This window comes from Morone saxatilis, unplaced genomic scaffold (genome assembly GCF_004916995.1).
Source record: "Morone saxatilis isolate NCDOM2014 unplaced genomic scaffold, NCSU_SB_2.0 Contig21, whole genome shotgun sequence".
Classification (NCBI taxonomy): Eukaryota; Metazoa; Chordata; class Actinopteri; family Moronidae; genus Morone; species Morone saxatilis.
In genome coordinates, this window is record NW_023339774.1 from 7,704,393 (window position 1) to 7,717,477 (window position 13,085).

The following is a 13,085-nucleotide window of genomic DNA, read 5'->3' on the forward strand; positions in this document are numbered from 1 at the left end:
TAACCAGACAGGCCACACAGCGGCTTAACCCTGGCCAGTGAGGACAAGCCAAAAAAACCCCACAAAAACGCTGCTGTCTGGCTCCTGGGAGGGTACAACACAAAGCAGAGCCAAAAGCAGAACAGATGTTTGCTGGATGGATGGTTGGAGGGCCACAGACACAGAGATACAGACAAATGCCCTGTAATCTGACATTTTACAACAAAAGGAGGAATATAATGGAGATTATACGCATGCAGCACAGATGAGAACATGCACAAACCTTTTACCTTTTCAAACACTTGTTTACATAATGTACATCGTCACTTCCTCAATTCTATATGAAGGTGCACCTGCATCTGTTTACCTTAATTACAAAGTGGGGGAGACACGACAAAGGAGAATTCCATCCTCCTTAACTGAAGTCCCATAAAATACATTTGCCCTATTTGCCAAATGAAATGGTGTCAGGTTTTATCATGTCAGAAGATATAACCTGAGTAGTGATTCGTACTCTGTAAACTCTATTTTGTTTAGACCATGTAACCTGTTGGGTACAATGCCAGATCTGGCTCTGAGGCTTGAGTCATTTTTCCAAAATTGATTGTAATTGTAAAACTATTGATACACGGGTATTGATACAAGGTTTAAGCAGTTGTGTCTTTTTCTCAAAGATGAGGCTACAAAATGTTTAGTTTTGTTTAGGTTCGGCCCATTAAGCTGAGGGAATATGACATCAGCTTGTGAGTCCGTATTCATGGCAGACGGTACAGTTGCTGTTTGCACTAAACAGCATTTGGAGAGTCTGCAGGCTTTGCTGGGCTCTAGCTGGACCAACATGACCTCAGCCAGTGCAGGCTTAAGTGTGATTTATACTTCTGCATCAAATCGTGGGTATGCCATAGCCTGATGTGCACCTCCCCAGAAATGTAAAGGCAGATGAGTTTATACTGCGGTTTGAGAATCCCCCTCTTCAAATGCTCATATTCTTTCTCAGAGAAGTGTGTCGTGACGCACATACACAGACAAAAAAGCGCACATGCGACGCTGCCTCGCTGCATGACATGCTCTTGTCTGTCCCCTCGTATACCCTTCAACATTTTGTTTGACAGGCGGCAGGGCAAAAAATAAACAAGGAAAACGCAGGACAGATTGAGGAGAGAGACAAAGGAGAGTTTCAGTTTCAGTCGAAACTCAACACATAGAAACCCCGCCACCAACTACATTTTTGGCTGTGTTATCATTTATACATTGTGCACATTAGTGCACAATGTATAAATGCTCATAATGGCGTAGGTCACTTGCGTAGGCTGCTTGCGTTCTGTTTTTTTGAGCTGCAAGCAAACCTGCCCAGGGCTGTCAGCATATTATAGCTGATGTTTTTCTTTCCACTTAAGCTTGTTAAAGTGAATATAGAACTCAAATAATCTCTGATTCCTATTACACGAAAGTTACACCCTAACCAAGAAAGGGTAGACCTAAGAGCCACAGTGCCCAGAGACAGATAACTGCTGTTAAGCTTGTCACTGCAGCATTTATATCAGCAAGATTTCAAAATCAAAATCAATACATTTCAATGGAATCACTGCGGTCAGTGGAGTCACACACAGGGGTTAAGTAAATTGATCAACCTTCCGAATATGGAGGGTATTCAAACTGGAGGAAGCTGCATTATAATTGCTGTGTCATACCATCCAACTTAATGTAATACTGCTCTGCCAAGTAAGCATGTCAACAGAACCGTCCACTTCATGTTCATTTTGCGACAAACAACTGTAGCCACTGCCTGCTAATCGTCTATATGTCAATAAGCCAAATTGGGTCTTAATATCTTGCCTAAAGGTTCAATAAATAAAATAAAAGCATGACTTCTTTCACGAGGATGCATTAATGAATTTTACTGTGCCACTCTCTGGTCTGGTCAGACACCTACAGCCCTCCATTCAACATGGATGATAGTAAAAGAGAGAATGATGTGCTTGAGAGTGTAAGTTACCTGTACTCTGCTCCCCAGCCCTTGACGAAACTCATTCTGATGGTGCACATCCTGGTTAGTTGGTAGACTGCCTCAAACCCCTGATTGACTGACTGGGCCAGCAGTGCAGCAAACTCCTGGTTGTTAAAAATCTTCAGATTACAGCCTAAAAAAAAAGGAGGGAAAAAAGGAGGGAAAAAAGGAGGTGTGAGGCATAGGCTGGTCATCACTAACAGATGGGGTTTATTCGGACATAGAGAAGCTTTCTCTATGTCTTGGTAGAGAAGGTGGACTGAAATACTGAGTACAGCAATAGAATAGGATTTTTTGTTCTATCCCTGAAAAGTCTGAATTTTATGAATGTGTTTAAAAAAAACAAAAATCAAAAAGTGTTCTATGAATTACTTTACAATAATGGGTATTTTCAAAACTGGTGATTCCACTTTGCCATTTTTGTGAACACAACCTAAAAGCATCATGCAGAGACGTTGTGAGGCGTGGGCGTATTACATGTTGGTGATTATTCTCTGCGGGGCTGACAAGTCCGACCCCTGAATGTCTACAAGATCCTTGTTTCCTTTCTGTACAATTCTGTGCCTCAGTAATGATACTGTTCACACTGCTCATTTGGCCAGGAATGAAATGTTCAAACTTACACGGGTACAGATGAGTCAGTGTGTGTGGGTGAGAGTCTGAGAAAAGCTGTCACAATATGGAGGGCATTAGCACTCTTCCTCAAGCTTCACTTTTATCAATATCAGGTGAAAAGAAAGGTCATGTTCCACAATCCAGTTTTATATTCATCTGTAAGCTATTATGTACAAACAGAGTTTTGTTTGGTGATACTGATTCCTCATATGGATCCAAGCTGCCAGATAAAACTCAACTCAAATCATTATTACAGTATATCTCCTAGGCAATCTAGGAAGGAGTCTTTTTGCCAGATGTACAGCACCCATTTGGCAAAAAGGAAAAATGAAGAAACACTATTCATGTGTATAAACCTGGTGGTATCTTGCAGACTGTGGCAGGGTGCCAGCCGTATCGCTGGTTGCAGTTGGGACTCTGGACAAAAATGGCACTGTCACTGAGGCACTCGGCAAACACCTCCCCTCCGATGTAATACAACCTCACACCACGACCTGCAGAGTGTGACACAGGAAAAATGTGAAGATAAAAGAGAGCAAGAAGAAATTCTTAATTTTGTGCCATAGAAAATATAATGTTTATTCAGCAGTATGTCCATAATAAAATTAACTTAATAATCTTGTAATGCAAAAACTACTATAATTCCCATAAGCTTGACATCTTGAGCCATGAAATGTTATGATCCCTAAAACTACCATAATTGTTACATGTTTCCTTCTCTGTAAAGATAGAATTAACTCACAACTCAGACTAGCAATTACTGTAAATCTCAGTGTGTACAGTGTGTGTGCTTGTACCTATATGTCTCCTTGTCATTTCAACAGTTGCGTTCCTGTTGACATTGCTGAGAAGCCCTAGACAGAAGCGTTCAGAGTTGGAGGGGTCGGTGAAGCCGTCGACTGTCAGAGACGGCTGAGAGGCATGAAACGTCTCTCCGACCCGCTGGTTTAGCTCATAGTAGGCTATCGAGCACCAGAAAGCTGGTTCACTGTAGGTAACAGGCTGAAGGTCTGAAAAGAAATCAAGGAGGAAACATTTTATATTTTCTATTATCCAAATTGATTTTTCTGGTGAAAGATTATATGTTTTTGGTCCATTTTCAATATGACACTATTCCCATTATTAGAACTACCTTGGCTCTCCAATAAATCACAGACAACAACTCACACACATCTGATTTTACTTTCAAGAGCTATATATCGACTTGCAGTAAATTTGAAGAAAAGTGACAAAGCTATACAAATAAAGCAGTCTTACCCAGGCCATGACTGACAGGTGATAGGGTGCTTGGTGACATTTCTGCTGGTGAGCCTGAGAGAAAAAAAATCATGTTACCTTTTTAAGATCTGTATTAGATGTATTATGAATATGTATGTATGTATGTATTGCAAGTACGTAAATTGTGCTGTTGTTGGTGTTAGTGTTTGTATTGTTTATGTTCACTGCTGCTATGATGTATGTGTCATGTATCATGTTTGTCTGTAGAATGATTTTAAGTTGCCAAAACTGATCTTCTAACCCTTATTCTAAGTCCTTCTCCAACCAGTGAGATACACAGCAGCATGTACACTAGCACAACACTCAACTAGTCTACCTGTTTCCATACTTTGATTCATCTGCTGGTCGCTGGTCTCTCCATCTTCACTGATATAGCCAGGCGGAGGGGTCTCTGTAAAAAAGACACACACAACAACGCAAACATGCAATAAGAATACATTTTAAACAACACACTGCTGCACATAATCAGAAAGACTGAGTTCTTTGTGTAAAAGAACAAAACAAAAACAAGTTCCTGCCTTGCATACAGACCTGGTATATAGTTATTAGGAGGGTCTATGCCAGCAGGGAAATTGGTGTTTTCAGGAATGGAGTTTGTAAAATCATCTAGAGGTGGAAGCTCTGTCAGAATCTCTGTGTGGCGTGGCACCAACACCGGAGGCAACACTGCAGAGAAGAGGAAGTTTCGCTAACAGGCAAATTTGCTATACAAATCTAAAATTGTATAATTTAATGTATTCTGCGTCATACAAACACAAGAAAACTGAGAAAAATAAACACTACACAAACTGGCAAAAATACAAGTGATAATGAAACATCAGCTGCCGTGACGACCGTGACTGTAGACTTAATAGAGGGCACCTTGAAGATCACAGTCAGAAGTACTAAGTAGTAAAAACTATGTAGCAGAAACACAATGCTCAAGGATCATTACCAGGCGTCTCCACTCTCTGGTAATGGTAGGGATTGACACACACTTCATCCTTTTTGAGGTTGAAGGCATACTGGCAGGCGTCAATAGCCCTCAGCTCGTGGTGGCTGTGAAGGTCGGGCCATCTCCACAGGCGGCAGTAGATGACGTGGGGCAGGCCCTTACGATGGGACACCTGAAGACGCCCGTCCAGTGACCTGAGAGGTTGGAAGAGAGGATAGCCAACAGCTCAGTGATGTTCCCACGACTTGACAGGAGGGATTCTTAAAGACGTTTGTGCTTTAGTTTTTAGTGTGCACCAATGAAATATCAAAATAAAAAAGGAGTAAATAAGGAAGGTCACTAATGCATCAACCAGTGGAGTTCAGAGCATTGGTTATGTTTTATGGCTAAACCTTGCTTTTGAAATTCATCAGCACAGTTGAAAAGAGCCATTACACAGTCACAGTGATCTCTGAAACTACCGCTCTGAAACTAGTGCAAAAACAAAACACATTCATCTTTTCTGCTCCAATAATTTACTAACTTAGTTTGACAAAAAAAAGTACTTTCATTGTACACTTTAATTATTGTCTTTATGGAAATCACCATTAAACTCATCTTCATAAATGTATTTTGAAGGGTAATTAATAGTACCACCTAATCTGATAGCATGAGCAGTGAACATAACTCATTATGTGCTTAATGCAATAGATTCTGTCCATTGTTTTCTTATTGCCTGTATTACATAAAGCATTATTGCACTAAAGGCAGTGATGAGGTTGTATTATGAAAGCCGATTACATTACAGTCTCAAAGTCATCCGATGCTTAATAAAGGAGAACTGGGCACACAAGCCAGTGTGCAGTGATACTGTAGATTACAGAAGGATAGATGAACATGTTTTTCCTGCATAATGTTTGCAGGAAAGTAGAGATGTAATAGCGATTGTGGACTCATTGTGTGTTTGAGTGCATGTGAGTATATTCACCTGCCATGGTCAGGGTATCCGTACATGCCTGTAGAGTCCCACTGCTCTATCGTGTGGCCTGAGCCTAGACCCCACAGATCTGAGCAATTACTACAGACACACAAACGCACACACACACACACACACACACACACACACACAAGACATGCATACATACAAACACACACAGAGGACAAGTGCAAAAAGGATAAAAATAAAAGAAAACAGATGGTAAACATGAGGCGTTTCTTTCCAAATTAGTAGGATGAAATCACAAACATGTACAGTTGGTCTCTTATTGGCACAAAGGAAAGGAAGTAAAAAGATCCGCCCTTGAGCTTTTCAATAAGAGACACTAACTGGATGACACATGATCATGTGACAAATTGGTCAGACACTGATGTGGTGCAAACATGCAGGAGGTATATAGGATTGAATTATGGCTGCCTGTTAAAACTTTTAGCTGGGAGGTGATGCCAGATGAATTCTTTTTCCTGCTCACATATGTGATCATACTCACACATCTGATCATTTTACTTGTTTTTAAGGCTTTAGGTTAAATAACCTCCTGCAATGCCTGACATAATATCTGTACACATACACATGATTCACATTTCTGCATATTATTTCTCAGACATGGGAAGTGTCATGTGAAGCAAACAGGAAATATGCATTTATACAACAATGATATGTGAATGGGGAAATAAAGAAATTCAATAGACAAATGTGTCAAGACGTGACATAAAAAAAACAGATACAACACAAATGTGTGTATAGAAAATACAAAAGGGTGTGTATGAAGAAAGAACACACCCCAAACATTTCTAACTTGCTCTTTAAAGCTTGGATCAGAGAAGAGAAGAGAAGAGGAGGAGAGGGGATTCTGTTGTCTGATCAGAGCAAAGTAATTGCCAGACCTGTCTGTACAAGACCTGCTATCTCAACACTGATCAGCCTAACAGTTCTACAACATCAAACCCCATCTATACTGTATCTCCAGACACAGCTCATGTCTTGCCTTCTTCCATTCTCACTTAAAAAGGTCCAGTGTGTAACAGGATGTAAAAGGAGGATCTATTGGGAGAAATGGAGTATAATATTCATCGGTATATTTTTATTAGTGTATAAATCACATGAATATAGGAATCGTTGTGTTTTCATAACCTTAGAATGATACATTTTTATCTACAGACCCCACATGGAGCGTTCCATGGAGTCAGTCATATTAAACCACCATGTTTCCACACAGCCTGTTCTTAATCCGAGGTCATCAATAACAGATGTAAACAGTGTTCAGTTAGTTTCAGTCTGCAACTTTAACACTCAATGCCACTAAATTCTACATAATGGTCCTTTAAAGGTCGCCAGTACAATCTCTACAGTGTCTTTCAAAAACCTTCTTACTAAACAAGGATACTATATATATGTTGTGCTTTTCCTCTATCACATTACTTACCTCCACTCAAACTGAAATCTACCAAGCCCTACAGCTGCTATCTCTGGACAATCATCAAGACACTGCCCTGACATCCTCCACCACCCGAAAGAAAAAAACCAAAACGACGAATGCAAGAGCCAGAGCGATTTATCATAGACTTTTATCAACCTCACTTCACTGTAGGAAGTGAGCTATGCATCGAAGGCCTGGAGGCTATCTCCCGACAACTAACACTAACACTAGCACTGTCAAGTAGTACATCCGGACCTACGATTTAATGGCAGGGTTGCCCCTATTATGTAGCTATTTCATCCAAGCCAGCATCAATCTGTGAAAATATATGGTAACCAAAAACACTTTCTTTAGACAACCATCGGTTTAAACTCACTAATTCCAGTGTTTAAACTCTGATGAACACAGGACAGGCTACCTGTCCCTTAATAACAATCTGTGTTTTTATTGAGCCCTGTGACACTAAGTTAACAGTGAGCAAAAACATCTTCATCAAGTATTTTCATTTATTTGTGTACCAAATAATTGCCTTCCTAACCGACTGGTTTAGCACAATCAAGTAACGCCATACAAAAAGGTGATATGACTCATTGTATAGTTGAAAGGATGTCGGTTGTATGGTCCAAACCCTGAAATCCTGAGATAAAAAAAAAGAGATTGAAGACAGCAGCAGTATTCAAGTGAATGTCTAAGAACCACCATCACCTTATCAGTACCACTTCAGAAGCTACTACCTAGCCTACATTCCTCAGAGTGAAGAAACAGAGAGAGGCCTGCCATCAGACAGTTTAGCCTCACGTTTCCTTTTTACCCATTTTCTATTTACAGTATTCCTCCTACTACTGCCCACTTCTTCTTCAACAATGAGACCAGTTTCAGATATACTGTTCAGCACACAGTATATAACATATATGCAGTAAATATGCTGCTGTGTAGTCATTCTGGCTCAATATCTACTCTATGTTTTCATGTACTCGTTTGAGCTTTCATGGTATTCTAGCACTGCCCTGCTTCATACTTTACTTAGTAAACTTACTTGCTCCACTGACCTGCACTGACCTTCTTTATAACTTCGGGTTGACCACTAAGGTGAGGTGGGTGAATGTGGCATGTATTTTACGGCGCTTTGAGTGGTCCGAAGATTAGAAATGCGCTATATAAGTACAGTCCATTTACCATATAATTCAAAGCAAGGTGTACATCTACACAGCATTCATGAAGGCCTGGTGACGTCAGTAGATATGCCATCAGACAGCAATACAGTACAGTAGAGAGAAACTATCCACCCACCTGCTACATCACCATTTGACATCACTCGAGACCCTTCCATGATAAAGGAAATGTAAACACACACAAATGGGTACACAGTATATTTGCAACACCTCTGCTAACAGGGCCATGTTTATTTTTCTTGCCACCTCTCCAGCTTCTAGCATAGATAGAGGTCCATACAATTCTGTTAATACACTATCCGATTGTTGTCTGGATCCCGGTATTCCCAGGGTAATATCCAGTGTAATCCAGGGGGGAAATGAAGTCTTCTTCCCACGGTTAGTCCTATCTGTCAGATTAACCTGTGGACTTAGGGTGGTGGTGTGACGAGAAATAGCATTCTTCAGCGAAAGACACCATTTTAAAAACAAGCGGCTCTCAAAGTGTCTTTGAGCGGGACACTAAATCCCCTGTCAGCTCCAGGTGAGCGGATTTGTGGCTGACATGGGTGTGGAGTGTAGCATAAGAAAAGACCATTTCTTTGCAGGGACCAATTCTATTATTGATAGTTTATAATTAAAGGAAACTCAAAGGGAAAGAAGAGAGGGGGTATATTACACAGAAAATCTGAGAAGGGAAGCTCATAAAATCTTCACAGAGCAGCCGAGTTATCTCCCCTTTCTGCTGAACCTCAGTGGATTGATTGACGTTAATCACATGCTTCTCATGGGGCTCCCCTGACTTTGCCACCTTTGTCATGATAAGGTTTCACCTGGTCTGGTGACTTGGCCCGTGTAGGTAGTCATGCGACACAGGAGAAATCTATACTCAAAGACACATGACCTGTAACCATTCAGGCTAAGTATCTACAGTATTAGCAGGTTTGGATGCACAAACTATTCAACTTCAACACAGCTGTGCGCTGCTTTTATTTAATATCAATACTCTTTTTACTATTTCTTCTTCCTACTGTTTTGTTACAGATCTTAGACAACCTTCACTATAATATAAAACAGTCTGTGTGACTGAGGGGGATGATGTGTGCATAAAAGCCCACTGTAAACACATAACGCCATGCGAAACAGCCATTAGAGGTGCACCAATAGAACTTGTTCAGATTAAGGCAGCAAGTACTTTATTAAGTGGAGCAACCAATGTCGAGTACCGAAGTAAAGCATTAGTGCATCTCTACACCTAAACTATTTGAATACATAACAAAATGTCTTAGAATGTCACCAAATGTTAGTGCCTATGATAAACTCTCAAATCATTGAATTCCTTTTGATTCAATTACTGTGATCTTAATCTCAGTAGCACCTTATAACAAGCTACGTCGACCTATCTAATCACGTAATGAGATGAAAGGCAATACCGAAACAAGGTTTGGCGGTTCAGAATTTTGTAGCTGCAAAACACTACAGCACAGGCACGATCAGAGCCAGTCACACCTGAACAGAGCAAACAATCAACAACGCTGCATGCAACGTGAATGCACGGATATGCGTTCTGCATATAGAAGCTCAATGCAAAGCAAGTTTGGTTGGTATGTGTGGGACATCTGTTTCCTCCAATCAGGTTTCACTTCTGCTGCCTTGCTAACCTATGGAACAACCGATTGGGGAAGTGGCCCTGTTGTTGCACAACAGAGACTCTTTCTGCACCCTTGTGGTGTGACTGTTACCCCCGTTCTTACTTTCATGTGTGTTTACACATCTCGTTGTACTGATCTGTATCGGTGGTATTGTGGTATGCCAGTGCACACCAGTGTGAGTGTGAGCTCGATTTGAAGTATGTTACTGCTGAAAAAAACTGCCAGTTAATCAATTGGTTTTGATCATTAAAAATGTAAGACATATATATACATATGTATCAATCAAACATGTTGGTTCTTAATCAATCAATCTGCCTGTAGTATGACAAAACTACAAACGTGTATGAGTGGGAGAGACAGTATATCGTGGCAGATGTGGTTCTTATTATTCCTTGTGACAATAACTATGTTATATGTGTGTGTACAAATGTATAAGACAACCAGAAAGGAAAAAAAAAACAAAAAAAACAGGATGTGTATGTGTGTGTGTGTGTGTGTGTGTGTGTGTGTCCTCATCTCACCTGGGTATGGTGACACACTTTGTGTTGCTGTTCTGCGTGCTGATGGCTTTCTCCAGCTCATCCAGCTGCCCGGTCTTCTTCAGCTTCTTCACCAGGCTCTTCACAGCTTTTTCACACCATTTGTCCTCCTGTCCTCCTCCATTCTGCTCCCCTACTCCTCCAATTCCTCCCCCTGCTCCTCCACTCCCAGCTGGAGTCTTCTTCCACCCCAGGAGACGTTTAACTACCGGGGGAGTGAAGGGAAGGATGGAGGACATGGTGGCCTGTGTGTGTATGTTTTTGTGTGTCTTAAGTTTGCTTTGATGACCCTCGTAATCTGACGTAAAGAGAAAAAGGGAGAGGGGAAGGAGGGTGATACGGGTGAAGGGTTGTTGTCTGAATTCCTACTGGAGATTTCAAAAAAAACTATATATACACAGAATAAATGTATTCCTTAATGTCTAGTCAGAACTAAGGCATTAGTCTTGAGCAAATATGATGATCTACAAAATGATCAGACAGGGAGCGGAGAGGAGTACATCTGAAGAAACCTGAGAAACAGAGGGGGGGAAAAGAAAGCTCCCATCAACACTTGCCAACACAAAGAGTAAGACAGTTCAGAAGATGAAGAAGATGAAAAGTCTAATGAAATACTCATTGCATAACATTTTCCTCTGAAACGATGACATCAATTATGCCCACACATCCAGAATGGTGAACAGTTTTTCTGCCCTGAGCCATAACCACCATATCTACCATAACCCCCTGCTGCTAACTCTCCCACCATGCACAGTTCTGTGTGCATCAGCCAGTCTGGTAGTCATAGCGCTACACACCCTGCACACGTTAACTGATGCTGTTTCATATTCAGCGCTCGTTTCTCTGTTGGTTGACCTCTGATGAACACACTCATGCCCATTTTTTATGTGTATTTGAAACACACCCTTTTCGATTACAAAATTAAGCTATTCTGTTTGCACAAACGGGTTGTGCCATCTTGCAAAGCCACTTACTTATTTCCATCCTTTAACGCAAAGACCTTCTCTCTTTTAGGGGGTGCTTGATGTATCGGTTACTTTATTGATCCTGGGGGCGATAATTCCTTATATACGACATATCTTAACAGAATTCAGACAAATACGGAAATTGTCCATGGCGTATATTGAAACACTGAATTTAGTATTACTTTGATCATCTCAATTTCAAATGTGTTGATGTAATCTGTTTAAATGTCACATTTATACGCCAGTTTTGATACAGTTCTACTTTTCTCTACATTTCGGACAACTTTAGTGATTGTTACAGTGAACAGATTGATCCTTTATTTACAAAAACGACAGGGTGACACACGTATCAATCACCATCACCCAGCATTTCACCATTTGTACTGGACTGTTGGGTCACAGGTCAGGTGCTTAACCTTACAGATGCCGTTCATACAGCTGTAACAAATCACTGTATATGTGCATACTTGTATATATAATTATTTTACTCCAAAAGGCGAGGGGGTTGTGTCACAACATATGGCTTCCTTGATTTATTTGGTCAATCTTTAAAAACACATTGAAGACAACTTACAATTTATAGTCACGTTCAAGCATCTTTATTACTGAGAAGAGAGAAATGCATACACTAATCCTAAAGTAAACTTATCCCATTATCGAAACCCAGTGTCGGGCCGTGTTAAACCCTGCTCGGGAGCAAGGACTTAAAGCCTTGTCAGACGAAACACGCTGACCCATTCACACCAACTGCAACCCCTTTTTAGGTTTCACAGATCTTGTTATTGGACTATCCAAGGTGAGCAGTTCATTGTTTTGGAATTCAGAATCGGACAGGCAACGGTGCTGAAAACAGCAGGTGACATGAGGAATTCAATGGCGCCAACACACACTAAACATCAAGTTCTGGGCACTGACATGAGCTCTGACTTGCATTTATACCTTAAACTATATTATAGCTCTCATTTTATTGCCAAGATCCATTCTCCAGTCTAACGGGGGAACACGCCGCCGATCTACGGAGAATACTCCAACTTAATTATTACCAAATTTGAGTACTTATCCTTTTCTGTGGACCCGGCCCTCTCAAAAGACTTCGCAGATCCGACCAACGGGGCAAATAAATACAGTTAGAACCGCTCGGTGATGCATATCTCTCAACCCTGCTGCCAGGGAAGAAGGGATGACTGTCCTCGGCATGCTACTCTGAAAGTCCAAGCTCCTTCTAAGAATTCATTTCACAGGCTTAACCCTTGGACTGCTTACTAATAGTGCCAGGGTATGAATGGCTCTCAGAAGGAGGCAGATCATTCCTGCAAATAATTAACTACAGTCTTAAACTTTACTACCTGCAGTTGCTCCATTCTGTCAAAACATTCAAGCATGCTATCCACTACAGTCAGCACACAGTACATTAAGAACTGCTCCAGGGAACAGGCGTTGATGCCACGATAGGAGAAGGATGGAAGACACATAGTGTGAAAGTAAAATACTATACTCCGGGGTTATTAAGCAAAATAAGGGATCACTTGAATTTATGATTGTGGTTATTCCTTTTTGCTGCAGGTTGA

At 40.9% G+C, this 13,085-nt stretch overlaps 1 protein-coding gene across 1 annotated transcript in view; it reads right to left on the reverse strand.

Moving 5' to 3' along the window:
• smad2 (SMAD family member 2) overlaps positions 1-13,085 on the reverse strand; it is a gene marked incomplete in the record, with an annotated part of 18,359 nt that overhangs the window by 4,640 nt on the left and 634 nt on the right. The window contains 9 exon segments of the mRNA XM_035668052.1: positions 1,976-2,120; positions 2,959-3,096; positions 3,400-3,612; positions 3,860-3,913; positions 4,197-4,271; positions 4,412-4,546; positions 4,815-5,008; positions 5,782-5,871; positions 10,535-11,064. Coding sequence (XP_035523945.1) covers positions 1,976-2,120; positions 2,959-3,096; positions 3,400-3,612; positions 3,860-3,913; positions 4,197-4,271; positions 4,412-4,546; positions 4,815-5,008; positions 5,782-5,871; positions 10,535-10,791 — 1,301 coding nt within the window.